Here is a 14,083-nt window from a genome sequence, read left to right as displayed (position 1 = left end):
TGTGGGATCCACCATCATATTGCAAGGCTCCTGAAAGTTCAAACCCGAAGTTCACCAGAGATGCTGTGGTCTAGCTCCTAGCTAGAACATGACAGTGATGTTAACTTTGAACAGTTCTTCAATATCACTGCCATCTCACAGTAGATAAAAACAAAGGAAATACCCTACAGCTATTCAGAATGGTGCCTGAAGAAAACTCCAGCATATTGAAATTATTTACTTGTGGCTGGTGTGATTGTTTTCTCCTCTGGAGGTTTACTCTGGGACCCCTGCTTAGGACAGACAATGGGACTCTAACTAATGATAATCTATCAATAGACATTGCCAAAGTACTCCACATTTGGCACAGCCTTCAAAAACAAAGCCAAGAGCAGAACAGCTGTGATATTGAAGGTAACCATGTTGAAAAGCATTAGCAGAAGGTCTGTAAAGTGCCTGGTTTTAACAAATTCCCGAAAAAGGCCTTTCATGCTGATTAACACAGTCAAATTAAAGAGCACATGATCTGATAAAGAATAAAATGAAATTACAGCTTATTCTAAATAGGACAGTTTCCATCTAAAGACGGTAGGACTGTTACTATGTAATGTAAGAGCAAAAGAAATTTGCACACAGTAGAATTACACTAAGCCTTTTAACATCTTTTGAATCTTTAAATATTTCATCAAGATTTAGACTATACAAGGAAAGACTAAAAGTAGGGTAATAGGAACAGAGATTGAATGGCAGGAAACAAATATCCGGTGTACTAACTTATGCTATTTTCTGTAAACCACAAATGCAGAAAGCTTAAAAAACAAGAAGCCAAATATCACCCACTTGTTTATTTTTCTGGGAACTTTGACAATCCTTCCACCCAAAATCACAGAATCACAGAATCAACTATGTTGGAAAAGAGCTTTAAGACCATCAAGTCCAACCATTACTCCCGGACTGTCAATTCCACCACTAAACCATGTCACTGGGGGCCTCATCTACATGGGTTTTGAACACTTCCAGGGACGGTGACTCCATCACTTCCCTGGGCAGCCTGTTCCAATGCTTGAGCAACCTTTTGGTGAAGAAATTTTTCCTAACATCCAGTCTAAAGACACAAAGAAAGTGTGATTGGGTCTGATCAAAATCTGTGATGTGAAGGGCTACACAAAAGGTATCTAAGGTACTAATGGGTAACTAATAACAGCGCTACTTCCCATGTACTCCCACACTTTCTTCAGAACAGACACACATCTCGGCATTAGGGACAAACACAGAAGTACGGACTTCCCTGCTAGTGTTACAAAGTCTTTCCAAAATTATTTCAGTGAGCACTGAAAGATCACTAGCTTACAATAATATCCAAACTCATGCAGCCCAGAGTTATCCCATGAACAAATCAAAGCAGGCCCAGGAGAAGCTCCCTGACGTGGAGTGCAGGGGATCCCAAATCCCATTCGCTGCTCCACACAGACACTTGAGTGACAATTCACACAAACTGGGCCTGTGGGGGGACCTCACAGAATGAGGGGGAAGGGTCCACCCTACTCTATGGGAGCTGGAGAAGGACAAGGTAGATGCCAAGATCATTGGCAGTCCAGCACCAAACCTCATGGTTAATGAAAATATGGCAGAGACAAGCAGGTGGACTTGCACAGATGGTAAGGCAGACCTTCCACATTTGGGTACTGCTTTGGCAGGCACCCAGTTTTCTCTTGGTCACAAAGGTAATGGTAGAGTAGATACAGCTTTTCTCTGCAAAACCAGCATTAAAGCAGTAACATAAACAGATCCTGTGTTTATAAGCAGTACTGGCTTACAGTACATCATCTTTATAATCAAGGAAGAACTCAGTTGGGCACCAGCACCCATTCTAGTCATTGCACATTTGTCCATAGGGCTTCAGCATTCACATCTGATGGCAAAGCAGCTTTCCAGCTGTGAAAGTTTCAGAGGCCCTGCTGATAAAACTGGCTAGCCATTATCTTCTTTCAGACTGTCTGATGATTTGGGTTTTATTGAATCATAGAATCATAGGATCATAGAATGGTTAGGGCTGGAAAGGACCTCAAGATCATCTAGTTCCAAACCCCTACCACAGGCAGGGAAGCCTCACACCAGACCATGAATAATAACCTTCAGCAAAAGGACTTGCCAGCAAGAAAAGAAAGCTTGTGCATTTGTAGAAAGGCATGCTCTCCACTGAGTTCCCGCAGGTGCAATTGTCTACAGATCTGTCACTTCAAAAATAAAGTTCTCCTGCACTAACCAGGGCCTAATGTTGCTTGTACAGTACCAGTTCTTTAGGATCCCTTCCCTGTCATACTCTGCTCTTGAGAGCCTTTCATCTGCAGGCAGGGTGAGGCAGCCAAATTGACACTAAAAAGAAGCTTTTCAGCATGCTTTCCTTACACACAGAGCTACATTTTTTATATATAAAATATCTTCCAAACAGAAATCAGCAGCAGCTCAATCGCTGTTGTGGAAGACACACCAAATAAAGGAGTTCAAATTAAGAGTTCCCTTTCATGCTCCTCTGTTTTGTTTGTTTGCTTTGTGGGTATATGTTTGCTTATTCAAATTAAACCATCTGTTAGGCAAAGATGTTTTGCCATGACGTAGCATTCTGCTTTATAAGAAACTGATAGCTACAGTTTTACTATCTACAACATCTATAAAGATTTTATATTCTGTGGGAGTGAAGGGAAAGAAATTTAAAGAGCATGAAAAGAAAACTGATACATCAATATATTTTTTAGGTGTAAATTCAAATCATAGCAGTCTTGCAACATCTTTTGTGTCAGAAGCCCATGGGGAAACAATATATTTAATAGGTAAATAAAGTATAATTAATCCCCTTTCTACAATTGCTGTCATCACTGTTTCTGGAGCTATACATGAGCTGGTAACTGTTTATGACATTTTCACATGACAGTATTTATTGCCCCTGTGAGCTATTGGGTATGGGCAAATATTTATTGCTCAAAGAGCAATGCTAAGCACTGAAAGACTGGGAACAGACTAACCCTTACCTAGAGGCAATTAATGCTATTTTTGTTTGTGGGTGCCATCGTAAGCCATCCAGCAGTGATGATTTTTTAAATTAACTCTCAGCATTCAGCTTCTGCACAGAAGATCATTTTTACTGTTGTGAAGACAAAACCTGCAAACCTGAAATCTCCCTTTCTGTTATCATTACTACATACATCAGTATCATGCTCCTCCTCTTTTCTTTTTTTAGTTCCACATTACAATCTCAAGAGATTGTTACTTGGTTGCCAGCAAGGAGACATGAGTTAACTTTTGCAAAGGTTTATGCAACACACAGTATAAGATCCTCTGTGAGAATAACTAGGGGAAAAAAAACCAAAGAAACACAAAATCAAACATAGTATTTGAAAGTGAGCTACCATTGGTGTCAATGTATGGTGAATATTAGAAGGAAAGTGACCTTACATATTAGCAATACACCTGGGTGTGCAAGCCCCAGAGGGGCTGGAGTGGCATTTGAATTTCAGGGTGAGCTCAGCACAATGCAGATAGACTACACTGACCTCTTCACGATTTGGATTCCTTTTCCACTAGGACAGGCTATATTTTCTTGTATTTTTCCCATGCGTACAGCAGGCAGCTATGGATTTCTATGAGGTCTTTGTGTGATCTGCCACAATCTGATTTTACAGAGAAAGCTCATGCCAAAGTGAACTATATAATCTGTATACACAACAGTGTGTGACCTGTGTTCCCCTGACCCTAGTGTACTCCCTTTCTGCTAACTCTACAGGATGGGTGCGATTGAGATACTGGAGTTTCTGAAGAGCCAGAGGAATGCTCAAGCCCCAAAGAACACCAAGTAAGGCATCCTTTAGTCAAAGGAGAACTGAATTTCCTAACTCCTTGATGCAATCCAGGGCTACCATTTAATTTGTCTGTTCCGTGTAGTTCAGCTAAATCAAGTATCAAGACATGTCCTTTGTTTTATAGCTCTAACTCTGCAGCAATCATACTCACCTTTTCTCTCTGCAGTGCTTTCTTTTTCAGGATTTCAGTTTCTTCAGCTTCCTTTTTTGCTTTTATATATTCTTTTCTCTTGTGCTGCATTGACATAAACATAGAAAATAATTTTACATACATATGCATACAAAGAACACATAAGGTGACTTGACTTCGCTCCTGCAGTGCATGTCTTTCAAATCTAAAGTGTGTTTGAGGAAAGTTTCCAGAATTTTTTCTTATGATGAGACACTGAATAAAGCAGGCCATGCACCAGCTACTCCAGTATCAGCTTTAAGATGGCTGAGAAATCTAGGACTGATAAATGGGTATTTATGCAAGGAATCACACAGTTGATTGATAACTTAATAGCATTTAAACCTTTTATAATAGGAACAACACCTCTATATAAGCACTGGATGGGGTGGTATATTGATCAATTAGTTGAAGTTTAGGCAGCGTGCCAGATGATACAGGGAGGCATATAAGTAGCTTTTACAACCGCATGGGTTATCACTTTACATATGATCTGTGATACTGCTTGCTACATATTTATAGCCAGATTTCTCATTTTCTTTGGTGCAGAACATTTGTTTCTAGTTTTCCGCTGCTTCCTTCAGGTTTCATGGCTTTCTTTTGTAAAGCAGCTGTGAGTTCATTTTATAGCCATATGAAACACTTCATGAAAAGCAAGGGGTTTTGAGTTCTTATAATAAACAAATTTATTCTTCCTGACCTTTTGCTGGTATTTGGATTGCATGAGCATCATTTGCTGGTTTTGCCTTACTTGAGCTTCTGATTGCTTTCCACCTGAAAGGGAAAAAAAAAAAAAAAAAAAAGGATAAATTGCATTTTGCATGAGCATTTTAAGTTCAAATACCAGCCATTGCAGAACAGAGCAATAAAACAGATTGGATGTATGCATATACAGGAAATTTTTCATAATTACAGTAGCTGCCTGACATTAAAGAGAACAGATAGGAGACCTTTTTGATCATTTTATCCATCCATCAAAAGCACTAGCTTGTTATTTACAGAGCATCCACTGTATCAGCCATTCTACCAGCAAATAAGTCCTACGGTAGATGATCAGTTTACTGAGGAACTATTCCATTCTCAAAAAATCAGTTACGCTTTGCAGGTGAGCCTTCATTTTCAGATCTAGCTCTTGCCACCTTTGCTCAGTTTGTCACACATACACATATAGATTCAGAAATTTTATTACCAAAAAGTTTCTTTTTTATCAAGTTTAGGAGCTTGGAGTCTGCCAGCTAACAGGATGCTATCATTTGAATATCTTCTAAGTAATATCTTGGAGCTTTAGGAAGAATCACCTTTCTGAAATGGAAATCAAAGCCTTTTCCCACAGACCTCTTATTCATATTCAGGTATCAGAAGGTGTCCTTTCCAAAGGCATAAACTCTCTTTTGAAAACATCTAAACCTTTTTCCGTAATGTTCAGCCTTCACTTAAACAATAACGACAACAAAAACCCCACCACAAACAAACCCAAATAAAAAACCAACCACACAGAGAAAGTGTGTCTTAAGGGATGGAGAGAGTGGGTTTGATTCTATTATTTTGTCTACTTTTTTCCAAAGTATTTTCTTGCTTTAGGAAAACCTGGTGAGGTGCCTGACATCCTGGGCTGCACCAAATGGAGTGTGCATAGGTGGTGGGAGGTGATTCTCCCCCTCTGCTCTGCTCTGGTGAGACCCAACCTGCAGTGCTGCATTCTGCTTTGGGGCCCTCAACATAAGAACATGGATCTGTCGGAGCAAGTCCAAAGGAGGCCGTGAAGATGCTCAGAGGGCTGGAGCACCTCTCCTGTGAAGACAGCCTGAGGGGGTTGGACTTGTTCAGCCTGGAGAAAAGAAAGCTCTGGGAGACCCTGGAGCAGTTTCCAGTGCCTAAAGAGGGCCTGCAAAAAATCTGGAGAGAGATTTTTGCAAGGTCATGTAGTGACAGGACAAGGGGGAATGGTTTAAGATGAAAGAGGGTAGATTTAGATTAGATTTTGGTAAGAAATTCTTTACTGTGAGGGTGGTGAGACACTGGAAGGGGTTGTCCAGAGAAGTTGTGGATTCCTCATCCCTGGCAGTGTTCAAGGACAGGTTGGAGGGGGCTTTGAGCAACTTGGTCTAGTGGAAGGTGTCCCGTGGCAGAGGGGCTGGAGCTAGATGATCTTTAAGCTCCTTTCCAACTAAAACCACTCTATGGTTCTAGGAAACGTAAGACAACTATACTAGATCTTTCAGGAGAGATCAATCTTCATTAAAGTATCTTTCTCCAATTAGTAATGAAAGGTAACTAATTTTTAGGTACTTTTGTGAGGTTCAGTGGATAAGAGATCAATTCCCTTAGTGTGGCAACTTTTCTATGCACACAAATCCAGACCGCATCTGGAATATTGTGTGCAGTTCTGGGCCCCTCAGTTCAAGAAGGACAGGGACCTGCTGGAGAGAGTCCAGCGCAGGGCAACTAAGATGATTAAGGGAGTGGAGCATCTCCCTTATGAGGAAAGACTGAGGGAGCTGGGTCTTTATAGTTTAGAGAAGAGGAGACTGAGGGGTGACCTTATTAGTGTATATAAATATATAAAGGGGGAGTGTCACGAGGATGGAGCCAGGCTCTACTCAGTGGCAAACAACGATAGGACAAGGGGTAATGGGTACAAACTGGAACACAAGAGGTTCCACTTAAACTTGAGAAGAAACTTCTTCTCAGTGAGGGTGACAGAACACTGGAACAGGCTGCCCAGGGAGGTTGTGGAGTCTCCTGCCCTGGAGACATTCAAAACCCGCCTGGACACATTCCTGTGTAACATTATCTAGGTGTTCCTGCTCCGGCAGGGGGATTGGACTAGATGATCTTTTGAGGTCCCTTCCAATCTCTAGCATACTGTGATACTGTGATACTGTAATAACTCAGTTAAGATTAAACTCTCAAGAAAGACTGGCCATACGGTATACAAGCAACAAGCTTACAGTAGCAATAAGCACACAACTTGCATTGTAGAGTGTCTCTCCCCCAAGTCTAGAAAGTAGGATCGCTACTGACCAAGTTTTAAATCTTTTTGGATGTGTGGTCTTTCTTTCTAGTCTTTTATTGGCAACATTTAGAACTCTTGTGTTCACTGCATTTTTCTGCATGTTTTGCTGGACATAAGCTCTCAACAGTTTTTCCATCATTATTAGCCACTGCCTATAGCCTTTCAGCCAGGTTTAATTCATTCAGTTTGGCTTGCATGTAATGTGTCCAACATTCCACTGAAGTCAGAATATGTTGTGACTGGTTTTATATAGTATGATCAAAAAAAGAGACTATGGCATTTATCAAGCTTTTCTCCACTTACTGGTCATGGAGAACAGCAGAACATGCATCTTTCATTGCTCTCAACCCTCCACGGTACCTGAAAATTTGCCAGTTGAATATTAGAGAGTTGAAATCCAGAATATCTATTTCCCTATGGAAAATTAGAAACTTCAAGAATTCTCTGGTGACTTGGACCAGATGTGTAGTCTCTTAAAATCACTCTGAGGAAATAATATACGATACTTTTTACCTTAATGAGTACCTACATTTGTGAAATTAGAGATGCCACTTGTATTTTTTTCTTCTTCCTTGAGCTCTCTTCTGTTCCAAATTTGTTCCTGTGGGAATGATAAGATCTAATGATCTTTGCACCTTACCTCTTTTCAGAGGCACTGAACATAGTGCATGTGTCTCAAGTCTCCAGGGGTCTTTCAAAGTGGCAGCTAGACACTGACTGAAGAGCTCATATAAACTCCCTGAGTTCTTTCAGCTTTCTTTCCCCCTCTTAATTTGCTTCTTTCCAAAGAATGCAGTGGGACCAGAAGAAGACTTCCTACACCCAGTCACTGCAAGTTTGCCACCACACACCCAGTCACACAGCCAGCCTGCACACATTCTGCATAGACAACACACACAAAACTTCTGGGTTTAGATTTCTCTTTGTGTTCCTCTTGGGACAGAAGCATGTCTACTAGGAACTGCTCACAGGCAAGAAGAAGCAGCTTGAATTCACAAAGAGTATGTCCAGCTACATGACTGCACATGAATAGCTGGGAATACAGGGTGTTACACCGAATTTCAAGGTTAGTCTCACCACTGCAACCAACTGGGACTCAGGCTGCTGGGCAAAAGAAACATGTGGGACCAGTATCATCTTGACCACAAACACAAATCTTCATTGGAGTCAGTTTGAATTCCTCCATCTCCCACCTGGTACAAATTTTTATACACAGTGCATCACACGAAACTTACATTGTGCAGCATGGCAAAGAAAGAACTTAGTTCCCAGGTCAAGGCAGATGATAACCTGCACTGTTTACCCCAAATTCTCCTATGACAGCAAAGCAAAGGAAGAGCAGTTCCAGATCTACAAAATTAATAGAGGAATCATTTTAATCCTCCACTTTGTCAGAATTAATTTTGCCCATTTCTATTAGTGCAGTTCCTGAAGGTCATCCCATTTTTGCTGTGCAATATCCTCATGTTCTATATGGATGATGCTTTCAAGTTTTGTCTGGCTAGCAAGTTTCATCAGCTCTTTCCTACCTTTTATGCCAAAGACATTAAAGAAAGATAGTAAAACAAGATAGGTCTGAAGACTGGTACTTCAAAAGCACTTCTAATAGCTTTCCTCTTGCTTCAGCATAATCTTCAGTCTTAATTTCCATACAAGATTGGAGGTAGGTTCATTAGTTTTTTAACTTTTCATATTTTTTATTTTTTTTTTAGCTAACACCCAAATAGCACTAAATTAAATTATTTATAGTGCTTACAATTGAAGAGATCACCTGTCTAGAAAAAAAATTGGCTACCTTATCAAACACATCAGTTCAGAGTGACTTAAGTTCCTGCAGCCTTTCATCCTGTTTTCCATTTACCTGTGTCTGTTGTTATTTTTATAAAATTGGTAATTCAGAGCCTCACTCATTTAGCCTGCAAATGGCTGAAGCTGAAGGGATCACTTTTGCCTTTTAAAGAGCCAGCAGTCAGGAAAGCACATGTACTGGCCCCTAACACAGAGGAGTTTTCTTGTAGGTAACTGGAGGGTCTGACACATGCTGTCCATCCGCACACTAATGCCAAGTGTGCACCCCAACAGAGACACCAACCACAGACAATGTCACCAGCAGGAGGGATAATCTGCCTTTCTTCCCAAATATTAGTATAGATTTTCTACACTGATCTTGACAGATTTCTTGGGTGACAGTCTATGCTGTTTTGTTTCAGAATCATCTTGGTTGCCATGACCGTCAAAAAACACAGAGTACACACAGTAGGCTCATGTTAGCCCTGATGGACATTGAATCTCTTTAATAAGTAGCATGTGAGAAAAAGTGAAAAATGTTTCATGACCTGGAAAATAAATTTTTGTTACTCATAATAGATGATTTGCATGTCTTACCCAGTCTCTGTGGAACCAAGTTAATAGGCCTTTGCCTGTGCTTTTCCTTCCACCGCTGCAGGTCATCCAGCTCTTTCTTAGCAACTGAGCAGGTACAAAAAGAAACAAATATATGAAAGTTAGAGGCGACACTAAAAAGGAGGCATTGTTGTTAATTTTATGTGACCCTGAAGACCATCCAAGAACAGACAAACTTGTTTTCAAGGGGTGCATACACCCCCCAGGAGGTTACATAGTCAGAGCAATGATCAGCTAACAAAACAAACATTTTGCCTAATTTCAGACTGTATGGTGAAAAAACCTTAGGACTTAACCTGAGACAAGGGGCAGGGGCACAAAATTACAAAATGGAATATATAAACCTTTAGAATCAGTTCTAAATAATGTTAAGTTTCATGGCTTTTTAACAATAGCAGTGGAAAATTACTGAGGTGCATGATACATAGAAAAAAAGTAGAGTACAGCTAGAGAGCATACTGAGAATTCTTGTACAAAATAAATCATTATAGTTGACATAGTTTTAAGAAAAACAGTCTAGAAGAACAGGACACAGGGATAAGGAGTATCTGGGAATGGCGGGTGTCCAGGTTGGGCTACAGTTAAACTAACTGATAAGTAGGAGGACAGGAGGATTATTATGTCTCTGGTGCTAACGAACCGATTAAGGTGGTATAAGCATCTACTGTGCATGTTTCAAAGGCTGCCAGAAGTGATGAAGATTGTTGGAAGAAGTAAACAACCCTCAGAGACCACCACCACAATTCTGTACACATGAGGGGAACTTTCTGGAAAATGATTTAATCCATATGTAGCCTCATGAATATGTATATATGCCCAGTGACTATATAAGGACGGCTTGTGTAGCAATACGGAGACACATGTTAGGAGGAGCTATCCATCGTGTCTCCTTCGCTGCAATAAAGAATACCTGCTTATCAGCTTGAAAACTTTGTTGGCAAGTTTGTTCCTGGAGTATTCTCCGAATCAAACCCCAAAAGCAAAACAACAAAAAAGAGTAAAGGGACAGATAATAAACTGCTTTTTAACCCCTAGGAACCTGTAGGCAAATGCCACAGTGTTTACTCTTCTAGACAAAGCAGAAGCTGTTACGTTTAAGATGTTATTGCTGCATGGAGGGAAGTGCTTGTAGTGTAACGCTCCCCAGCAGGGAATAAAAAAAGTGATCTTCCCTCCCAGCTACATGCTCCCTGCATAACAACAGGAGGAATGCATAATTCAGCTTCAGAGTAAGACATTTCAATACTCATCCATGTATGGTAGGTGGCAAGTTCCCAGTGTGGTCAGGTGAAGTCTAGTCAATATAGCCAGAGGCACCAGCCGCATGGTCAAGGATGGCTGGTTGGTTAAACTGTGCTTTCAAATTGACTGACAAAGGGAAAAAATAGCAAGGCTGACAAAGCCTATGGAAAGAGGAGCTGTGTTTTACAGAAGTACATAATTCCTCTAGGCACTCATTTCACTCTTACTAAAACTAATATGAATCATATTTTCTAGCGGCAGTCTATGGCTATCAGATGATAACACCAGCTCTCCTCTAACAAGACAAAGCTAGTTCCTGGGCAAGTCCCTAAAGAGGCTGAAGACAGAAACCAGCTTGTTATTTCACCTTTGAAACAAGTACTTATGTAGAGACTGGACTTGTTGAGAGTATATTTCTGGCAGCATCCAAGGCAGAAACACCTGGCATGCTTCAAACTTGAACACTGGTGGCACAGAGTGAAAACAGATCTTTATTAGAGCAGAAGCATCTTTGCTGTTGACGTCAGAGCCAGCTCTAAGATCATGTTTTTATTTCTCCTTCCAGAAGGTTATAGTTTCATTCAGGAAAAATCCATTTTCTTTCTTGCAGCCAAAGGAAACCCAACCCTATACCAATCTAATGGTGAAGCATTTGAGCTGAACTCATTATGTTTGAGAAAAAAAATATTTAATTGCACTGCTTTCTTGAGGGCTCAAAATGTGAGTGACATTCCTTCAGACTTTCATAACTTGCACAAATAAACAGTCAGGAATGTAGGGCTGCAGTGCTTGGTCACCTCTGCATACAGAATTTCTTTTACAACCACCTCTTGTAACTTCACCAAGTCTTTCTGGCAGGAGTTATCCTGCTTGGCTACTTTCAAAGGCAAGACTTAACGCCAAATAAAAGTGAACTTATATCCACAGATATTTTCCATCTAAAATGATCTTTACAAGCTTCATTAAAAGAGCCACCTACAATCCTTACATGGAGATTCAAGAACCAACAGTGGTTCTAGTTGCTTTAGTCTTAACATTTCTTACTTACTTTTCCTTCTTCCTCCCCCTAACCCAGAGGGTGTTCTGCCATCTAACCTCAATCCTGTAAAAGTGGGACAGAGTTAATTCCAGATGAGTCTTGTAGAATCCACCTTGAACAACTCCGGCACTGAAATTACCAAAAACCTTTTCCTGAACAAGGCTTATTCTTCATGAATTTTAGCCAGGTGAGAAGTTATTCCTATGAAAAGCCTACATTATCATGAATAATGCTCATAGCACTGACTTCACTGTTACTGCTGCACACAGAAAAACATCGTGAAAATGAGGATGAAAGTTGCAAAGGCAATAAAGTGCACAAACCCATACATTTATTCAAACAGAAATAAGGTATTATCATATTAGATGACCCAACTTACTTTGCTGCAGCTGGTTTCTTCTGGTTTCATTTGGAGTTATCAAGACATAAGGGCCGACACTAAAAAGAAAGAAAACACTCAGTTTCCTGTCTTCACAAAACCAGGACTAGATGGGGGCTCCTTCATCAGCTTTCTGCTGTTGTACCAACTAACTTTGTATCAAACCTGGTATTTAATTTGATTCAGCTCTTCAGGAACTTTTTGTAAATATTCTAGGAATATTTGTTATTGTTGGAGTTGGTTGCAAATACCAAGGATAACATTTTAGCATAGCATTCACTTTTCTTATTCAAGCCTCATGCCAGATTGCTGACCTCAAAACTCATGCATTTCAAATCAAATTACTTCCTTGAATCAGAATGTTCCATGCAGTAGACAACTACTTCCACAGCTTGCTCAGGCACAAAGAACAGTCTACTGGGAAGAGCACTGGTGCTCCAGTCCCACCCCATACATCAAGGGCACCTCACAGACACCACCTTGTGGGTTTAGGCGGTCTGCCCCAAAATAGTCCAAGGAACATGCAAAATCACACTGTTTGTGATGGACCCAGGTGACTTGCTCTCTTCCCATGCCTTAGCTTCTTTGTCAGCCTTGTGTTTGTCAGGCAGGAGGAATTCCTTGGGTGTATTTATCTTGCTGTCATACCTAAGGTGCGACTCACTGAATCAGGACAAAGGCCCTGTTTGCTAGACTCAATTCAAAATGCAGTTGCTGTCTCAGGGAGCTATCAATCTAACATGACAGCAAAGAGGCAGGACAGGGTTCAGAGTGTATTAGAGACTCCAGGTGATCAAAAGAGTGATGAAAACATGTCAGTTCCACTTGGAGAAAACAAAGGGTTTTGTCAGACAGTGTATTGTGCAGGTAGGAATTTATACTGCTCCCGCTCAGCAGAGGCTGAGCCACAGGGGTGCAGGTTTACCAGAAAAGCACTAAGAGCACTTGGCTCCATGTACCAGAGTAAGCTCAGCCTCTCTTCAGCATTCAGCAAGGTTTTACCTGAATGCATGATGACAAGTATTTCATGACTTCATTATGAAGAAGGCCCAAGGAGAAGAGCAGACAACAAAGAATAATGAGGGGTGAAGGCCAAGCCTCTTAAAAGAAGAAAGGGCCACAGAGGCTGGCTAGAGGACAAAATAGAAAGTGGAGAGACCACTGTTGGCTGTGGAAAACTAATGAGAGAATGTGGCCTGAGACTAAAGCTGAAAAGTGAATAAAAATCATGCAAAGAGATCAAAGTGCAAAAAGCTGCCTGCTGCTGTATCACTGTAATTCAGGGTTTGGGAAGGAAAGTATTTATATCCAATTACCTCTTTCTCTTTGAAGACTTGTTCCAGGAGGCTGTGGGTTAATTTATGAGATTAAACTAGTAAAGATAGAGCTGTGAACTTTAATGGTGCCATTTAGTATGATCCTTTCCCTTCCTGCCAGCATAGCCTGGCATCCACAAGACTGCTCTTCACCTCTCCACCAAATCCCAGGCCCTCAAAGGCAGGAGCTAAGACAGCAGCAACACCCCTCTGGCATTCATTTCAAAAGTACAACAGTTACTTAAAATAAGTTTTGACAACCCTCTTGCTTATGGCATAACTTTCCCCATCAGTGACGTTTCTTCAGAGTTTTCTTTATTTGACTGAATAGTAGCATTTGCCTTATCCCAAACTGCCTTGACAAGCTGCTGTGCAATTATCAGTGCCACAATTTTTTTAGTAGTTTTTCTTGGCTGTTTCAGATATTAAGATCATATTTCTCTCAAGTTCAAGCATAAAAAATAAGGATCTTACAGCCCCCTCTCTTTGTTAGTGAAAAAAAAATGTCTGGGTTGCTGGGCTACCTATTTCCACCCCCCAAAAAAGCCACCAGTGCATCTCAGACATCACACTGCTTCACAGCACTAGAGGACAACAGAGTTTTCACATCATCAGATGCACTTTGATGACTTACAACAGTGTTTGAATGGTTGCTTTTTTAAAACATTAGGAATCGTTTTCAA

The 14,083-nt window shown here is 40.7% G+C and overlaps 2 protein-coding genes across 7 annotated transcripts in view; one reads left to right on the top strand and one right to left on the bottom strand.

Moving 5' to 3' along the window:
* Positions 1–14,083, top strand: part of DGKH (diacylglycerol kinase eta) — a 544,322-nt gene that overhangs the window by 500,446 nt on the left and 29,793 nt on the right. The gene's annotated exons all lie outside the window — the stretch shown is intronic.
* Positions 1–14,083, bottom strand: part of EPSTI1 (epithelial stromal interaction 1) — a 62,416-nt gene that overhangs the window by 40,348 nt on the left and 7,985 nt on the right. For 5 of the 6 annotated variants that reach the window (XR_009968133.1, XR_009968131.1, XR_009968132.1 and 2 more), the window contains exons 2-5: positions 12,085–12,143; positions 9,407–9,490; positions 4,706–4,779; positions 3,988–4,071 (exon numbers count right to left, since the gene is read on the bottom strand). Coding sequence is in view for 1 of the 6 variants with exons in the window: in XM_062636817.1 (XP_062492801.1) it covers positions 3,988–4,071; positions 4,706–4,779; positions 9,407–9,490; positions 12,085–12,143 (301 nt within the window). In the remaining 5 variants the exon portion in view is untranslated. The remainder of the gene's footprint in view (positions 1–3,987; positions 4,072–4,705; positions 4,780–9,406; positions 9,491–12,084; positions 12,144–14,083) is intronic. The other variant, XR_009968134.1, reaches the window with a different exon arrangement.

This window comes from Pezoporus occidentalis, unplaced genomic scaffold, assembly GCF_034315485.1.
Source record: "Pezoporus occidentalis ecotype Australia unplaced genomic scaffold, CSIRO_AGI_Poc_V1 ctg5, whole genome shotgun sequence".
Lineage (NCBI taxonomy): Eukaryota > Metazoa > Chordata > Aves > Psittaciformes > Psittacidae > Pezoporus > Pezoporus occidentalis.
The sequence above is the reverse complement of the archived record's forward strand: the minus strand, read 5'-3'. Positions and strand labels throughout refer to the sequence as shown.